Source organism: Lytechinus pictus, chromosome 1, assembly GCF_037042905.1.
Source record: "Lytechinus pictus isolate F3 Inbred chromosome 1, Lp3.0, whole genome shotgun sequence".
Classification (NCBI taxonomy): Eukaryota; Metazoa; Echinodermata; class Echinoidea; order Temnopleuroida; family Toxopneustidae; genus Lytechinus; species Lytechinus pictus.
In genome coordinates, this window is record NC_087245.1 from 32,141,895 (window position 1) to 32,161,611 (window position 19,717).

Below are 19,717 nucleotides of genomic sequence, written 5' to 3' on the forward strand. Positions count from 1 at the left end.
GATTTGGTGAAAAGGGGCATGAATCTAAGTACTACATGTATTAGCAGGTTTTAAAGCACCTACTCACTATGATTTTTCAAGTAATTAAAAAAAAGAAAAGAAAAGAAGAAAAAGATGGCAAAATAAAAAGAATTAATAACAAATATTTTTGTCTTGTAACTCTAAATTGCTACTGTTGATAAATCAAGAGAAAAAATCTTTAGGTTGCCATAGAATCAATATTCCATATAAATTCTCATAACTAACACATCCTTGCACTAGTATGATGTGAAAGTTGATTTAACCATTCAAACATTCTTCTCATTTTGACTTTAAGTGGATATAAACCAGAATACATTTTTAAAAACAAGATTTTGAAAGAAAAAAATTATCAACCAAATGCATCCCAACTTGTTTCTTTAATCAGCATTGTGTTAATTTGTGCAGTTTAAAAATGTTTGTTACTCTAGTGTAAAAAGGCTATTTACTTTCAGTTTCCCCCTTATGGACATATTTTATGGTCCAGAGGCCATTTCATAATGCTGTTCATAAGTTAAGAGCGACTTTAAGAACGACTAGTGATCCATTCTTGTGGTAAATGTTATTCATCATTAAATGCTCATTGGAGATTTAGGTCTCTCTTAACTTATAAACAGCTTTATGAAACACACACCAGATTTAAATTTAAAAAACCTAAAGATGTGAATGAGACCATTTTCTACAGAGAGTTGTTGAATTCTGATCGAAGGTTCACAAGTCTTTGGTGACGTATGCACAGATCACATGTAATTCAATTCAACCACCTCAAACTATCCATTCTCTTTTATCCTCCAGAGAAAGAATGATATTTATCCTGACGTCATTTTACTTTTTTTTCCCAGTTTCCACCATTAACTCCAAACATCTGTGTCACTTTTCATCCCATTATAAACCACTTCACACATGATCAAATTGCTGTTTGTCTATTCTTAAAGGAAACACTCTGTAATATAAAAATAACAGTGTGCGGATCGTTATTCAGACATCCCTGAATAAAGAACTTTGCAGCTGGTGGAATGTTGATCAAAGATACAAAACTTAAAATCTCAGCATCATCACATCTTATCAAAACAATTGCTATTTTTTCAAATATACTATTTCAGAGATATTTGGTAACTATGAAAGAAATGAGCTGTGACAGATTGTTGTTCGGCGTAAACATGAAGCCCTGAACATCTATAGCACAAACATTGCCCATGAGTTAAATGATTGTTTGCGACAAGAATCACCAGATTGTTCTCTATCATAGAACATTGTACAAAGCATTTTATGTAGTGTTTGTGCATAAATTAAAATATTAAGTTAAAAAAAACCTGAACAATTATACAAACCATTTCACACTTTTCATATTCCTAGTTATATATCTATCTAAAAACCTAATTATAAAACTGACATCAAGAACTAACAAATTTACTTAAGACTTTAAATTGCAAAGGGAGTTTAAAAGATGTCTGAAATTACATCTCACAAACTGAAGTAAACTGAAAATTAAAATATTTCACTGATGTTGAATTGTTCAAATGCATTTGATAAGAAATTGTAACCACTCATTGAAGAATTCACTATCTGCATCGACAGTTAAAGGGGAATCCAGCCTTTGCCAGTAAATGTTGTGTTGGGAAGGAGAAAAATAAATTAAACAGAATGGTGAAAGTTTGAAAGAAATCGAGCAAGCAATAACAAAGTTATAGCTGCTTTAAAATTGAGATCACTAATACTATGTAGATTTCAAATTGGCAACTGGGTAAGTAAATTATGACAAGGGGCAAGGACAACTTTCCCATAGGCCATGTACTTTATTATCAAGGATTTGTGTTTTTTTTCTTAAGTACCCATTCCCCTGGGGCTGTAATCTAAATATTACCCAGGTAGTATATTGTTTTATGTCCTCATGAAAGAAAAATATAATTTGAAATAAAACTTTTGGGAAAAATGACATTTTAGCCATAATATGTATTGGAGTACATGGAAGAGTAGTCCTTGCCTTACATCACTATGACATCCCATACGCGGCCAATTTGAAGTCTCCATGGGTATAGTGATTACCAATATTTACAACTTTTAAAAATTCATAACTTTCTTGTTATTTGTCCGATATTGTTCAAACTTTCACCTATCAACTTGTCTGATTTTTCTTTTTCTTATAAAAAAAAGTTTTTATTTGGGTGGGATTCCCCTTTAATAAAATGGATTTGGCCATTTAATCGACCAGTAACTTTGAAAGTTTTTATATCATATGAAAAATGTTTTTGTTGGAGGAAGAATAGAAATGTGTAAGTGGCCCCTCTAAACATTTGAGGAGATGCTCTGTTATTGCAAGTAATTGGTGATTTTATATGTTGTTCTCTTTGAAAAAAAATATCCTGTCCTCTGTGTCAAGGAAAAAAGATATCTAACATATTGCTTCAGATATTATTTATTGTTATACACACTACAAAGAAAATAAAGGTTATCATTTATTTATGTTTAATAATAATAATATAGAGTATTTATAAAGCGCCAAATCCACATTGATTATGCGCTCAAGGCGCTGAAATATACTTGGTATATTATTATTACCCCGGCTGTAGCTGAGCGGCCATATAGGCGCAAAAGCATTCAAGGAATAAATCCTACCGGGTACCCATTCACCTCACCTGGGTCGAGTGCAGCACAATGTGGATAAATTTCTTGCCGAAGGAAATTACGCCATGGCTGGGATTCGAACCCACGACCCTCTGTTTCAAAGTCCGAAGACTAATCCACTGGGCCACAACGCTCCACGTTGAATTTATACTGAATTTAGATGATGGGGTGTCCAAACTTCGCGAACATTTAAAAATTATTCATTATCCTAAAATTTGTTTAAAAAATATTCATATTTTAATCAAAATCCAATTCAAATAATAGCTATCAAATTGACGGCAAGATTGTAAACTATAAAAGTAGGTCAAGGGGTTACACTGGTATCGCGACCTCAAAATTCTATTCTTTTCGACGAATGCGTGCTGTGCTGGAAATCTGTTCTGAAAAAGTGTGACCTAACTTCGCGGACCACAGTTTTTGTGGAGATTTAAACAAAAACTCGAGCTCGAAAGGTGAGATGTTTATATCAGATTGACAGCAAAATGCTATAGAATTAGTCAGTACCACATTTAACTTACATTTTTTATGATATCTGCTTGCAAAATGATGATACCGTGATGCTTGTTGAGAATTTCAGATTTCTTCGGAACGGGCGCTAACGGTGACAAATTTGCCGATCTTTTTTCAATATTTTCATGAATACTGAACTCATCCTAAAGAAACTTACGCCAAAGGGTAATTTTAGGTCGTTTTTCACGATGATGTCAGATTTTAATGATATTGGCTACTTTTGAGATAATGACCATCGGCGAAGTATGGACACACACAAAGCTTGGACTCACTGCCATAAATTGTATTGTGTTGGACCTATCTGCTGCAAGCTATGGAATCAATGGAATACAGATGTAAATATCTGAAGTAGATGTGAACATCTAATTCATTGGGGGGGGGGGGGGTTGATTTAAAGTCATGCTTAAATGCATGGCCCTGGGAATATAGCTAGGGGTGCTTTTCTGGGGGGGTGCTATGTGTGTTATATAACATAGACAGCACCCATGGAATTCTGGTAGATATGGCAAAATTGAAAAATGTAACAAAAATGACCAACATTATGAAATTTTGTAGTGTAGTTTTTTTTTTTTTTTTTTTTTTTTGGGGGGGGGGGGAGGGGCTTAAAGTGCAACTGGTAACCCTGTCTTGGGTGATACATAAAGTTTTCAAATTTTTAAGTTCCCATCAGGTAAAGTTGAAGTCTCATCTATGAAGATAAAGGTCCATATGGATATTTAAAAAATTTTCCAAATATGAGACACTTACAAATTGGAAAATTTGGAAAAAGGTCACCAGGGCTCCGTAACACAAAGATTTAGCAATCAATCGCAAAATTAACTGACCAATCAGGATCAATGTTACATGCGCATTTAGTTCAAAATAAAGACCAGAAACCAATCAGAAGTGTTCTTTCATAGTTGTTATTCATCGCCAAGCTTTGTGTTACGGGGCAGGGGGCATGTTTGAGATAGTGCAGGATTTCTAAAACAGGTTTATTATCAGCAAATCAAATCAAGTAATTTCAGTAGCTTTAAAGTAATATTGCAACTTTGTTATTGTAACAATTTTTACCAAATGGGGGGCCTCAGTCATGTATGAAGGCATGTGCAAGAGCTAAAGCCGAGGTAATATTAATAATAACAATGCACCTCGGGTAGATATTTCTAGATAGATGGCGCCATATAAATGCCTATTATTATTATTATTATTAATTCACAAACAGCTAATGAAACGGTTCCCAGGGACCCATTTTATAAAACTTTTTGCCATAAAAAAACTCTGGCAAACAAAATTATGCCATTGAAAATTACACATAAAAAAACTCTTTTTATGGCGAAATTTTTATGCAACGGGTCCCAGATGTTTCTAACTCCCTCTCAGCGACGTAGCCGAATATAGAATCGAGGTAATTATATTCATCTCTGTGGTATCATTAATAATTCGTCCCAAATCGGAACTGAAAATAGATGTCCCCAATAGCAATTTAGATCTATGTCTACCTCCTCCCAGTAACACCCAGGACATACATACAGAATACATAATAGCCTGGAAACACAGAGTTTCCTTCATGAAGTACGGTGATAAGAATAGACATTTACATCATGTATAATAAATTGAAACTGCTATTGGACTTTACATACATTGTTTCAATATTACTATACTATACAACAAAAAAAGATGCCTTCTTCACAAAGCACCAGAGTATTATTAATAAATTGAAACTTATATTGAATATTGAATTGAATGTATTGAACTGTTCTATGCAGTTTATATACAGCTCTCCAACACTGCAGTAAGAGTAAATGTTTTATGTTTCTCTAAAGGGCTCAATATAAATTCATGTGCTGGCAAACTGTTCCACAATTTCGGACCACAAATGTCAAAGCTGGTGCCCGCTTTTTTTAACAACTCTTAGAAAAAGTAAAATTGGAGTGTCTTCACTCAAGTAAAGTCTATAATATGGATGGTGTGGGCAAGCTGAGTAAATTATAAAGACATTTAGGTGTCATAGGCAAGATTCAGACAGCCAGAAATAATTCATAAATTTTCTAGTGATAATGTACCTCTTGTGTGTCACTGAAGTACTGACTAAATCTAGACAACTTGTACTGACCCAGAAACGTTAGCGTAACCGAGGGCTAACAGTAAGCTCAGTCACATCTTTCGGATTGTTAAGTCAAAACATTTATTTCAATGTTAAGCAATGCAGTGTTGTAACATTAGGCATTGCTGCCACATTACAGGTTGTAACAGGGCCTCTGTTAGTGCACTGTTAGCGCGAACAACGTTTCTGTGCGGTCAATATTGGTTGTTAAGCCTTATTTTTCTTTCCATTCACTATTTAGATTCTATTGATCTTTTATTTTCCTGGGGCCTGTATCATTGCCTTACTCCAATCTAAATACTATGGGCCCAGCAAGAAGGCAGAAAATTCCATTTTAATAAGTCTTTGATAAAAATCTCTACCAGGGATAGAACCAATGACCTTCCCATTCATGGGATAGAGACTCCACTAAGCCACTATGCCTGGTACTTTTTCAGATGTCCAATTTGCAGTGTTACTTTTTGTCATTATTATCCTGGCTTTCAGAAATGGTTTGAAATTATTATTTTTTAATTTAACTGATTTCGAAATTACTTTTTTTAAAGCCTGGCTCACACCTTTGCATTCTCATTCTATGGTCACAAATACCTTTATGAACACTGTATAAATGATATCATATTATTTACTGCTATGAATGAAAATTGTTTGTACGGTGTTCGAAAAGGTATAAGTGACCATACCATAAGCAGTGCCCAAAAAAAAACAGCAACAGGCAGCCTAAAAAATACACAATGGCAGAAATTGCTAATTATTTGACCGATTTCAAAATTTCTTTCTTTAATTACAACTATAACAACCTGCCAGAGGAAATGACAACAAAAGCATACAGATTCCTTTTTATAAAGGCCTACCTCTTCTATCTATTCAAATATCAAATATCTTCACATATAGAGTGTTACCATCATATCTGTATCTGACCAAATACACAATGGCAGAAATCAATTACTCTAGCCTCAAGAATGGTGACGATGTGACAATCAGAAGCCACCTCAAAACCTCCTTGGCAATATGTATATAATTTATGAAAGCCATCATGGCCATGCAGACAATGTGAGTTATTTTCAGAGTGGGGACATAAAATTCCATCTCAGTAGAATAGAATATTTATGGCACTTCTTGCCAGCAAAGTGCCAATAACCAATTTGAGAAAACTCAGGGCAAATCCTTCTTGCTGTTGGAAAGAGAAAAGAAAAAGAGTGAGTGATTTAGAGAGGGAGAGAGAGGAGGGGGATGGGAAGAGAGAAATTCTTTGCATGCGTACGTGACACTCCGAAGTCTCTATTCCTCCAATTTAATTTCATTATTTCTTTTTTCAGGCTTTTTAATGTTTGCATTAGTTACATCACAGTTACACCATTGGTTGACAAGGAGTTTTATAATATCATTGCATGAAACATTTAAGGGAACAGAATATTACTTCTTGACCAGCCATAGCATCTTTGATAAGGAGTGAAGGAAAAATTAAACAATATGATAATACTCCGATGTAAAACTGAATGATATAGTTCTAGACATCCCCTGCTACATAACGTGTAGTTGGAAGAAAAGGCTTCCAGGATATGGGGATTTCGTTCCAGGCAAGTTCGGGAAATGCAGCGGGGGAAGCTTCTTGAGAAAATTTTTATATGTTGAAATGTCATTGCTCTGTTTGCTTTTTGAAATGCCGAATAAATTGTAATTAACATGATAATTCAGGCCACATTCAGCAAAAAAAAATGCTAATATTTTACATCAAGTAACCATAGCAGTACACGTACCCCATGCATCTGACACCAAAACGGTACGCAGGTCTCTCTCTTTTTCTTTGAAAAAACACTCACTTCTCAGCACAAGTAAAGCGATACCAAACAACTTCCATTTGGTTTGGAAAATTGAATTTGCCACAAGCAACATATGAAACATGATAGCATGCTGATCAAGGAAGCAAAGCAATGCCACCCTAATTTATTTATTCACAAAATGTAGACAAACAAAGCAGTGTTTGAAGAAGGCACACAGTATACAGTGTTAAAGGAATGCTGTGAAGCACGCCTACAGCACACTGAACAGAATAAACTCCAGACTGTGATGAGGAAATTGTCCAAACTTGAATGTTTCAAAGGAAAGGTTCAAAGGTGTTACATTGGAGATGCTACAAGTTAAGTCAAATTTCCTATAAACCTGGCTTGGGGAGTGTTGCATTTAAGAGATTAATTGATATCTATGATGATTGCAACTTTCTTAACATGGTATGATATTTAGACTTACAGAATTGAGTGCAACTGATTGTATATTGCGTGTTAAAGGGGCCCAGGTTCATAAGATCTTTATCTATGACATTTTACAAACTCCGTTTCAAAACTGTGATATCATGAAATTGGATTGGCTAATTAATAGACGGTCTGTCACAGCTTTGGAGCATGTATAGTTTTGAGAACACTACAAAAGCGTTGTGGCCCAGTGGATTAGTCTCCGGACTATGAAACAGAGGGTCGTGGGTTCGAATCCCAGCCATGGCGTAATTTCCTTCGGCAAGAAATCTATCCACATGCACTTGAGTCAGGTGAGGTAAATGGGTACCCGGTAGGATTTATTCCTTGAATGCTTTAGCACCTATTAATATGGCGGCTCAGCTACGGCCAGGTAATAATATGATACCATGTATCAAAGCGCAGTTGAGTATATGCACGTAGTAACTGCGTTATGTAAATGGACATATCATTATTATTACTACTTAATACAATACACCTAATGTCAGCAAAACTAAGACCCCTGTTACACATGCGTCGGCTTTCAAAGCCGGCCCCGGAGGCGGCCTCACGCCTGCAATTTGAAGCCGCCTCAAAATCATCAAACCCCTGTTACACATAGTCTCGGGCCCGCAATTTTGCGTCTACACATAGGCCGGCCTCACGTCGCCTTTTCACGAGCTGACGTTGGGGCGCACTTCATGTAAACAAACGCTTAATATTTTCGCGCGGTTTGCAGGTCTTTTTAATTGCATTGGATCTCATCGACATCGCGACCGATCCGTACACATATCTTACCTCCATATTTTGTTTATATAATTGCATTATGAAGGTTAAGAATATCGTAACTATTATTTCTGATCGAAGGAGGGAATTTCGACGTGCTCAAAAAAGGCGATTCCGGGAGTTTGAAGCACGTCGTCGGCGAGTACGGTACTATTTTTTGTTATGTGCTATAACGTTTGCCTGCACCGTGGAAAGGAGTGTGTGGATGAAGGAGCGATCTGGACATTTCTGGGAGAGGATAGTGGAAGGGAGATTCACGGCAAGAGATTTTCGTGAAAATTTCCGTGTGAACAAGTCGACATTTGATTTTCTGTGTGGTGAGCTAGCACCGGCTATTCGTCGCCAAAACACACGATGGCGTAAAGCAGTTTGTGTCAGAAAGAGAGTTGCCATAACTCTGTGGCGTTTATCCACAAACTGCGAGTATCGAACAATCGGGCATCTTTTTGGGGTAGCGAGATGTACCGCCAATGTCATCGTCAACGACACCTGCCTTGTAATTGTACAAGAACTAATGAGAAGATATATTACCTTTCCTTCTGGAGATAGATTACGGGCAACTGTTCAGGGGTTCGAGGACATGGGGTTTCCCCAAGTTGCAGGTGCCATTGATGGAACCCATATCCCTATAATTGGACCTGTTAATTACCATGCTGATTATCATAATCGAAAGGGATGGTACTCTGTCATTCTCCAGGCAGTTTGTGACCATAAGTACATGTTCACAGATATCATGGTAGGATGGCCAGGACGCTGCCACGATGCCCGGGTGCTGGCAAACTCTTCTTTTCACCGAAGAGCGGAAAATGGAGAACTGCTTCCAAATGTACGTTTACTTTTAAATCTAATTTATAAAACTTGAATTAAATTTCATTTTATTATTAAAGATTTAAGCCACAAAAGATTATGATAGACTACAATCATTTAAAATCTCATAGATCTACAAGTCAATAGTAACATGCACATTTCATTTTTTTAAAGGGATAATATAAACAAAGGATTTAAAACAATAAATAAACCTAGAGAAATCAAGCCTAGAATAAGGGTAGATCTTCTTTTAAAATTTCATAAGTAATAATAGGCTACCATTAGTTTGCTCCACCTATTCATCTAAAAACACTGAGGTTTGTGTGATTTTGATATTTCATCAGCAGGGCCATAGCCAGTGTTTGATGTTTGGGGGGCACATACATGTAATTGATCAACGTCCTGGGGAGGGGTCTATAAGGATGGGTGTGTGATCTTGGGGGGGGGGGGGGGCACGTGCCCCCCCCCCCCTGGCTACGGGCCTGCATGTTCATCAGCATGATCAATGTGTATTTTAATGAATTAATTTTAATATATATTTTTCTAAACATCTTCATGATATTAAAATAGACCTCTACTTAGTATTGATGTTATTAATATTATTAAATGATTATATTTCATTATTATCATTTTCAATACATTGTTTTTGACCAGATGACAAGAAACATCAATGGCCAAGATGTTCCGCTGATGATACTTGGGGACCCTGCCTACCCACTGCTGCCATGGCTAATGAAAGGTTTTGCCGATAATGGTCGTCTGACTGAAGATCAGACTAACTTTAACTACAGGCTCAGCAGGGCGAGAATGGTCATCGAAGGTAGTTTTGGTAGACTGAAGGGGCGATGGAGATGCTTATTGAAGCGCAATGACAGCGCTCTTGAGAACGTAACTAATATTGTTGGAGCGTGTTGTACCTTGCATAACCTTTGTCAGATGCAGTCCGATGAGCCAGATGACGAGTGGCTTGATGTTGCTCATGAATTACGAGAGTTTCAGCCACCTTGTCCTTTGCCAAATCAAAGGCCTGCACCATCAGCATCTGTAGTGCGTGATGCTCTTGTTCAGTATGTTAGGTAACTTTTTTTATGCATTTCTTCAACCACTGTTAATGATATTCCACAGGTGTAAACAGAGCCTCAAATGAACTCATTCATTCGGTTAGTCAATGACCCCCCCCCCCCCCCAACCCCCGCCCTCATGATTGAAAATGTTATGTAGCCTCTGTTTTGTAATGTAAAACAGTTATCAAGAATAGAGTTTTCTCTCTTGGACATTTCTCTTTGTTTTTCCTTTTTAATTATTAATTTATGTTAATCATTCATAATAGACTATTGAGAAAATGCAAATCTGTTATTTTTTTATAATCCATTTTAAAGTAGATGGTTGGCCTTTTTGTAATGAATAATCTTTTTTTTTTTTAATAATATGCTTTTATTTCACCAAGTCATTTGTTTCATATTTTACTATACAGAGTGATGAAAAAGTAGTAAATTTAAGGTAGGCCTATGGCAGATAAGATTATCAGGGCCAGAAGATTGTCAATTAATTAGAATGATTTTTTTTTCTTCTTTGTATCAGTCTCTTTCCCAATCCATGGATACAGTAAGACTGGGTTTATGTTATTGTCAACCATAGCTGGGGGCTTTAGGTATGCATAGCAGAGGTTAATGTATGCACTGACATAGCAATGCATCTGACCAGTAGCATAGCACACTGCAATCTTCTTTTCATCTTGTGTTTCTTCCCTGTTATGACTGACATAAGTTTAAGTGTTTTAAAACCGAATATTCAAATTCAAATTCATTTGCCTATATGATCTACAAGTGATGAACACATTTTAACCATCTTATCCTGTGCCCATTCAAAAGCCAGTTTTGTGTTATGTTATTTCATTTGAGGTAAAATGCAGTTGTATTGTTATTTTTTCAAGCAAATATAGTGCCAGAAGCATTATTTTTTTTCTTGTTGTCCATGTGACTTTCTTGCTATTTCATCAATGCGATAATTTATATCAATCATTAATCTTAAAAGATGCACTTTAAACTTGACACCAGCATGCCTCATCATGGGAAGATGAATTAATTTTGTTTAGGGTTATGTAGGTCAAAGGACACAGAGGTTAATACACATGAAACATTACCTATTTGTAGTTCTTTTATCATAATATCTTGTACTATTTGCTTCTTGTATTCAATGTGCTAACAAGTATTCATTTGGAGAGGAATTTCAAACAAAGGTTACAGAGGTAAATGTATAATGTATATAAAACAATACCAGATAAACATGATTTATCTTCAAACCCATGTGGATAAGTAGTAATTGCTTGGGGGCAGGCGCAAGTGGTCATTATCTCTTTAGCTATGTGATTATATTGGATTGTATTCAACCACTATGAAATAGCTGTTTTGTACATATATGTCGTTTTTTCTTCTCTAACCACTTTTAGTTCAAAATTGTTAGGTATTTTCTGTGTATATGTTAAATACAACATGCCTCCGATAATGAATAAAAAGAAGAAAAAACATCAAGAATTCAGCTAAGGGTCTATCCTATTATTTCTGTATTATAACACTCTAAAAGCAAACCAATCTAAATTGGAATCAAATGGGGACATATTTGTTTCTATTCTTATTTAGAATAGATTCTATTCATCTTTTTCCTTCAGATTCTCTTCAATTCTGAGAATTTGAATAGAAACTAATATGTCCCCATTTGATTCCTATTCATATTTGATTAGTTTGTTTAGAAAACACATTAAGTACATGTCAGTGGCAGACACAGAAATCTTGGGGGGGGGGTACCCCAGGTGTTATAGTTTGTCTTGTTGATGTCCATTTTTTTCTGGGGGGGGGGGGGCTGGAACATGTATCATTGTCCATTTAACATTGTAGAATCAAAAGGTAATATTTTTTATTTAAAAAAAATTTAAACAAATTATGAAGTATAAAGATACAGAATTTAAACAAAAAGTTTCATAGTACATGTACCAAAAAGGCAATTTAGGTCACTATATTACAACATTATTTTGACTGACATGGGGTGTAATATAGAATTTTGTTGGGCCTGTAAATGCTTAAATATTCCAAGAGGGACTATTTTTCTGCAAAGCATGTAGTGTTTGGAAAATGTGATGTTTTCCAAAGAGGAGAAATTAATACCCGAGATGCCAAGATATGTTATCTTTCAACTCTTGCAAGATGACATATGGCACCTCTATTATTATATTCTCTTAGGATTAAATCACACTTTCCTTGACTCTATAAGCTTTGCAAATACATGTATATATAAGATAGTCTTTTTTGTTAAAGAGCCGATTTGCTTTGAACGATCAAAATAACATCCATATTTTGTTTGCATTGTTTCGCAAATCCCCATGAAAAGCATGCTCAGCCAATCATTTGACTGGATCTAGGTAGACAATGTATTAACAGAGGTAAAGGTATAGGGTTAGGTCACACATGCAATCAGGCAAGAAGACTGGAAATATACCAAACAAATTATTTATTATTCAGAGAATAATGAACACGTACATAAAAAGTAAAACATAAAAGTGCAATATTTGCATAATGCATTCACAAAGTGCAATTTTCTTTACATAGTAACTGAAAAGTTATAAAATATACCACAATTATGTCCTGAGTTTAAATTAGTTGGCACTATCGAAAGGCAGACTTTGGTAACGTTTTATTGCCAATATACAGTTTCTTTCTTAATAAATACAAAGAAAAGGGGGGAAAAGTTTTTGAAAAGTACTGCAAATGCAATGATGACAAACAAAAATGTAGACATGTGTGATAAAATAGCAAATAGACTTTGAAACTTTGTGTGAATGCATATGTATATAACCCATCTTATACATGTAATTGCAAGATAACAAGTACTGACAAAAACAAACAGTTAAAAAATATAATACTTTACACTTTCAAGTTGTGACTCAACTTTCTTTGGCAATATCACATTGGTACAAAATGAGGGTTGGCAGCGTTTGATATAGATCTTATTTAAGAACAATAAAACATAGTCATTTGAAAGGTATGTATATAATAGAAGATCAAAATAAAAATGGAATGTTTATATATATATACTGTATATGTACAAAAGTTCACATGTAGAAATGTGTGCTTAAATAGCAAACAGACTTTGTAACTTTGTGTGAATGCATATACCTGTTTTATACATGTACAGAAATTGCAAGATAACAAGTACTAACAAAAAGAGCAGTTAAAAAATATAATACTTTACACTTTCAAGTTGTGACTCAACTTTCTTTGGCAATATCAAATTGGTACAAAATGAGGGCTGGCAGCATTTGATATAGATCTTATTTAAGAACAATAAAACAGTCATTCGAAAAGGTATGTATATAATAGAAGACAAAATAAAAATGGAATGTTTATATATACTGTAGATGTACAAAAGTTCACATGTAGAAATGTGTGCTTAAATAGCAAATAGACTTTGTAACTTTGTGTGAATGCATATGTATATAACCTGTTTTATACATGTACAGTAATTGCAAGATAACAGGTACTGACAAAAATGAGCAGTAAAAAGATATAATACTTTACACTTTCAAGTTGTGACTCAACTTTCTTTGGCAATATCAAATTGGTACAAAATGAGGGTTGGCAGCGGTTGATATAGATCTTATTTAAGAACAACAATAAAACATAGTCCATTCAAAAGTTATGCATAGAATAGAAGAAAAAATAAAAATGAATGTTTATATACAGATGTACAAAAGTTCCAATAGCAAGTAAATGGTTACTTGATGTAAAAAAGAACTACATAAAAACAAAGTTATATGTTTATAAAAATCTATAAGTGCTAAGAACAAAAAGTACTAACATCTACAATTTACATGTAAATTCCCTTGCCCTTGGCAATGATTCTGGCAGCACTGAGATGGATGGCTAAGTAAAAACAAGGGTTTCAGCATGGCAAGAGTACAGGTGAATGATATGCAGCAACAAGTACTGAGGAAAGAAATTGTGATGAACAAAAATCCTGAAAAGTGTCATCTCATATGACAAATACATGTTTACCACCGTGGGAATTCCAAACACACACACTCCTCCACTTGAAGAATGCATTATGTTTGTAACAATTACAGTGGAGTGTAATCGTGATTGTAGGGCCAGGAATTTGGAGACCGCTCTGGACCGGACTGGGAGTTGTTTCCCTGTTGCTGCCACATTGAAGTTGACGACTGCCGCATACCAGCCATTAAGGCCTGAAGCATTTGGAGTTGATGCTGTCTATCACGTTCTTTTTCTTGCTCTCTATGCTCCCTCTCTTCTCTTCTCCTCCTCTCCTTCTCCTCTAGTTTTTTTTCTTCAGTACGCTGTGCCTTCATTAGGAGCTCACGCTCCCACTCCATTTGGCGCTGCATGAACCGATCCTCCCTAGCATTGAAGGCATTTGTACTGTCCTCCTCCAGTGTCTTTATCTCCTTGGCTATCAGTCCGAAGGACTCCTGCAGCTTTGATTTCTTCCGCTTTTCCCCTGTTATGAAGTAGGTAGTATAAAATACATCGTAAATAAAAAAAAATCAATCAAATGTGATAGCGGTAAGAAAGGTATACAATCATTTTATTTCTTTCAACTTGTTACACACATACTTTTCTGTATTTGACATAAGGCATGCAATATCACACTTCTAATAGCTAATACAACAAATCAAGTGAGAAAACCTTGAGTTGCAAAAAAAAATCATACTGCATGAAAGCAACATCAACGGGATGTAAAAGGCCCCTTTTCTTGAAAATTTGCTGAATCGAATTCAAATATCATATGAACTATAAATAAGCAAATGTATGGAAACAATCTGTTTATATTACCAGTTGCCTTACGTCCATTAGCAGATGATGTTGAAGGTCCCTCTAGATCCTCCGGTGGAAAATTGCCAACTAAAGAAAATGAGGGATAGAAAAGCGATTACAATAAGTGACTACAATAATAAACATTTCATTTTTATGCATAAAATGAAGGGGAACTAATTTTTATGTTGTTATGTGTCACTGAAGTAAAAACATTTTAAAACAAAGGCTAACTTTCAATACATTTTTATTTTATTAAATTCAAATCAGTTCCTTTCATATTACTCAGTATAAAATGATACATCAAGACAATATAATGATACCAATAATGTTTATTTTAAATGCTCACACTGAGAGGGTAAGAGCCAAAAAGGATTAGTCTTTATAATTACACATGTATATACAAATAAACATGTATATGTGATTACAAATGAAAAAAGGAAGAGGAATCCTTTACCCAATTCTGTTGGTGCTTCCACATCATTTTCCTCCAGTTCATCATCCGTTATACTTCTATCTTCTTCGGCTCCATCCTCCTCCTCCTCTCTCGGCAGTGAATCAGAGTCCACCGAGTCTAGCGACTCAGATTGATCCTCCTCCTCTGGTTGCGACGCCAGAATGGCAACTGGTGCAGTCTCTGGTCTGCCCCCAAAGATCTCCTGCAGTTCGCTATAGAATTTACATGTAATTCTCCCCCTGCCTGATCGATTGTTATTGTCCTCCGTCTTTCGGAAGGACGCTCTTAGTTGTTTAATTTTCCGCTTGATTTGGTCCTCTGCCCTTTCGAACCCCCTTTCTTTCATCAATTGGCATATCTTACGAAATACCGTTTTGTTCCTTACTGTGCCATCCATCTGTTCTTGAATGTTTTTCTCCCGCCAAATATTCAGGAGGCACAGCGTCTCCACATCTTCCCACAGACTCCCTCTCCCTGTTGGTGCCATTTTGATCTAAAATGAGAGAACAAATACAAATACAAATTAATAATGGTAACCACAAAGATTACGATGTGGTAAAATTATTATATAAAATTATGTGTAACATCTATTAATCACCTTTTAGGATTTTTGATCTTGTCAACAACTTCTCTTGTCAGGGGACAGTTGACATGAATATCATCAAAAATTCAAATTTAATGATTCAGATTGATCGACCACCTAGATATATGAAGGCCCTTCTCCCCCTGCTATGTAACATTTGATGATCGATGGACAAATTATTCCGCTAAAGTTCCATATGTACCCATCACTAAAATTGAATAAAACAATTGAAAAATATGGGTATGACTTAGAATGACATAACTAATATAAATAAAGTATACAAAATATGGGAAATCACTTTCTAAAATAACTATCTAGAAATCCATATAGTATACAAAATATGGGAAATAATATTCTAAAAATCTATCAAGTCCATCAAGATAAACTCCTACAGCTCGGCAACTAACACGTGGCCAGCCGCTGATCTCTGAATACCGGTGGAAGAAGAACTTATTCATACTTTATTTACAAGTTTCTTTTGTTATCATATCACGTGTTAATCTGTTAATGTATACAATTTTTAATACAATTTGCTTCTAGTGATAATTTTAGAGACGGTTTAATGATCATTTAGAGATGGTAGGCCTAGAGTGTTAATTATAGAGACAGTTAATACTATAATAGTAAGGTACGCAGAGTCTGTTACAGCTAGGGTTAGGGTTCGCAGACCCCGGCGTCCATCCTAGAGTACGCGGCCTCCTGATGACTTTGGTTGGTTAGGGATAGGACTTCGAAGTTAGAGTTGTGTATATTATTGTACTGTAATCTGTATTAACATTGTTTTATGCACTCACCGCTAGAATCTACTTATTTTAGTCTACTTCTTTTTTGTGGGGATTTTACAGGCAGACACTATTTTATATGTAGATCTAGACCCTACTCATTTGTTTCAATGTCTAGCGACATATTTCATGTCCAATTTCTGACTATGTGCGACTCCGACTGAGTGGATTATTGGCATTTGAAATAATTAATGGCAATTGTCTAGTTTCATGTCTCATGGCCTGGCCTGCCCCTGGCCATGCCTTCAAAATCAAAGTTAAATACTTCATCAAGTTCATGCCTCATGATCATGATGACTTTGTTTGAGGCATAAGATGATGTATTAACTCTGACAGTCTGACTCCGAGTCTGATGATGATGAGTCATAATTTCATAATCATATGAGAAAAATTATGACGGCTCATGATGTATGGCACTCCTGTCCAGGCTATTGTTTTTAGTCTGTCTATTAGTATTGATAAATTATCATCGCCAACAAAAAAATAATGATCATTCTTCAGATGGTGCAATCACAGTAGCGATGTATTTAAAAACATCGAAATAAACAGGAAATGATCAGACGATCGAAAATCATAATTCCCAAACCCACAGAAATATAGGGATGGGACTGAATTACAAGTCACCATCACTCATCAGTTCTGTTCGGAGAAAATACCAGGAATAAACGGTTTAAACTTTTAGCCCACCAGTACAGAATATGTCGTGTCTTAGTGCAGGCTGCTGGATATGAGGAAATTAAAATTTAAAGCAATAAATGATGAAAAACAATGTAATTTTACGCTCGGGGCGAGGCTTACCTATAATATATACTGCATGCCTGGTCCAAATGGCAAAAGCGCGCCCGGCCGATGCATTGTTGATGATGACAGGTCGCGTCACTTCCGCTTATAAGCCGGCGCCGAGTCCACTTTGGTGTTACACCTACCGATTGCGGGACTGAGTCCGGACTCGGGCCGGCCTCAAACCACATCCAGAGGTGGACTGAGTCCACCTGGCCTCAGTCCGGCCTCAGTCCGGCTTTTCAAAAAAAGTTGATGTTACACATACGTCGAGCCGCCTCCGGGGCCGGCCTCAGTCCACTTGCAAACGTATGTGTAACAGGGGTCTAAGCCGTGGTCATGTAAGCCAAAACTTTGATGCAGTACAAAACCTATCTATAATGACTACCCAACAGGGACAATCCGATCTGGGTTTATATGACTGCCCAAATCCAATACTGAGCTTTTTTTTTATCATGTATTTTGTATTGTTTTGTATCGTAAAAAATTGTAACCACATATTATACATTGTGCATTGCTGAATTTAACTAAGGGCCTTTTCACACAAGAATCTTGAATAATCTTTGTAATGATGATTGCAATTTGTCTTTAGAATCATTGTACCATTTACACGTTCACTCAAAACCTGTGATTTGAATTCGAATTCCTGAGCGAAGGTGGTATCGTGTCCTTGGTGACTTGTCAATCAAACCCAATAAAAGCACTGCATCGCAAAAAAGAAACTACGATGAGTGCATGACAATTGCATTTTCTACGGAAGTGCTTGAAAAGGTCACGTAAGCTCCACCCCTCAAAAAAAAAATTTGGAGGTCAACCCTTTCAGACGTAAAATTCGTACCGTAATTTGAGTGAAACTTGACTGGAATTCACCTCCGGAGTTGAATTTGAATTTGTGATTGTGATTAGCGTTCGTGATTCTAGTTTGATTTCACACGTGTTAAAAATTTGTCATAAGAATTATTTTTCACTGGAATCATTCAAATTACGATTTTGGTACCGTGTGAAAGGGTGGTAAAGCTCTGACACAACTGAATGATATTTGTATATTTTATTAGAAATGAATTGATCCACTAAACAGCAAGCTATGTATTCCTCTACTGATATATACACTACCATGCATAAGCTCTTTGACAATGTCTAAATTGAGCCAGTCTTCGTTGGAATATTGATTTCAACTTGACAAGTAGTCTCTGGGTGTCAAAGGTCATTCCTCGGAGACAGCACATATCTGCCATATTCCTTTTAACCTCTCAGCCTCTGCCTGCGTCATGGGGATGTAGGTGGCCACTTGGTCATTGCGGCTTTTGCAATGTGTCTGATGGGGAACGTGTTGCCATGGCAAAAAGTGTGACTTCATAATTTAGTCTGGTTTGAAGTCTTGCTAATGTATACATTCTTGAGAGGAGAGTCTGGTAATTTGGAAGGAGAAGAATGTGTGGTCGTTTGTCATCTTTGTATCATAATTAATAAAACAACAACTTTGTTATCAATTTAGAAAATGCACTACATTTTCAACTTTTTCTACTTCTCAATGAGTTGAATTAGCAACCAATTAAATACTTTCTTGACAAATATTTTGGAAAAAAAGGGGAAGTCTAAGAATAAAAACTTATTAAAATAAATTTGCCCAGTCTATTAATTGAGACTAAAATTAATTCAAATTTGAAATGAATACATTTCTTTTTAATTCAAAGACTACGCTTTGTATGGTCTATAAGTACTAAATGATTAATGTGTTATCAATTTGCAACCAATCATAGTTCAATTTTGTTTACCTGACAAATTCTGGCATATCAATTCTAAAATAAAAGGAAGTGAAATCCAGATTGGCTACGGTTAGAGACCAGTTGAAATTTATTTTTCAAATATCAAAGGATTTTTATTTAAATCAATAAGACTCTACATTAAAATCTTTGAAGTTTACATATAAATCCAATTTTCCATTTGTCTCTTATCACAGCTAATCCAAATTTATCTTAAGCTCATGAAATAAGAGTTCATCTTTTATTTTGTATTCTATTTATTCTTTTTTAGGTGATGCTATTCATGTTGTATTTCAATTTCCCTCGGCAGAAAAGCTTGTCCTATCAGACAGACACATTTACTCATAATTTCTTCCATCTCTATTCATGCACATATGCGTACGTGAAGGGGCAAATTATACCACTTTATCAACAGAGATCTATTATATTGATTGCAGGTAATTAACACCTTAATCAGTCACACAGAGGAT

The 19,717-nt window shown here is 35.6% G+C and overlaps 1 protein-coding gene and 1 long non-coding RNA gene across 3 annotated transcripts; one reads left to right on the forward strand and one right to left on the reverse strand.

The window, feature by feature from the left end:
• The first annotated feature begins 8,205 nt into the window (after positions 1–8,205).
• On the forward strand, positions 8,206–11,594 carry LOC129262832 (uncharacterized). Its single transcript, XR_010293775.1, has 2 exons — positions 8,206–9,079; positions 9,715–11,594. It is a non-coding gene; the product is annotated as an uncharacterized LOC129262832 (long non-coding RNA).
• A 953-nt stretch (positions 11,595–12,547) lies between these two features.
• On the reverse strand, positions 12,548–17,814 carry LOC135154360 (trichohyalin-like). 2 transcript variants are annotated; one of them, XM_064100504.1, is made up of 4 exons: positions 17,503–17,814; positions 15,340–15,832; positions 14,904–14,972; positions 12,548–14,568 (listed from the first exon to the last, which is right to left on the reverse strand). In XM_064100504.1, the coding sequence occupies exons 2-4, from the start codon at positions 15,824–15,826 to the stop codon at positions 14,171–14,173; spliced, it is 954 nt and encodes a 317-aa protein (XP_063956574.1). In that variant the 5' UTR covers positions 15,827–15,832; positions 17,503–17,814; the 3' UTR covers positions 12,548–14,170. The 2 variants fall into 2 exon arrangements, with proteins under 2 accessions (XP_063956574.1, XP_063956570.1); XM_064100500.1 differs by having other exon boundaries at positions 15,340–17,814.
• Between the last annotated feature and the right edge of the window lie 1,903 nt (positions 17,815–19,717).

Coding starts and splice junctions, on each gene's coding strand:
- LOC135154360 (XM_064100504.1), bottom strand. CDS start 15,826: ATGGCACCAACAGGGAGAGGGAGTCTGTGGGAAGATGTGGAGACGCTG. Junction 14,973..15,339: donor GGAAGCACCAACAGAATTGG/GTAAAGGATTCC, acceptor CATTTTCTTTAG/TTGGCAATTTTCCACCGGAG. Junction 14,569..14,903: donor TAATGGACGTAAGGCAACTG/GTAATATAAACA, acceptor ACTTCATAACAG/GGGAAAAGCGGAAGAAATCA.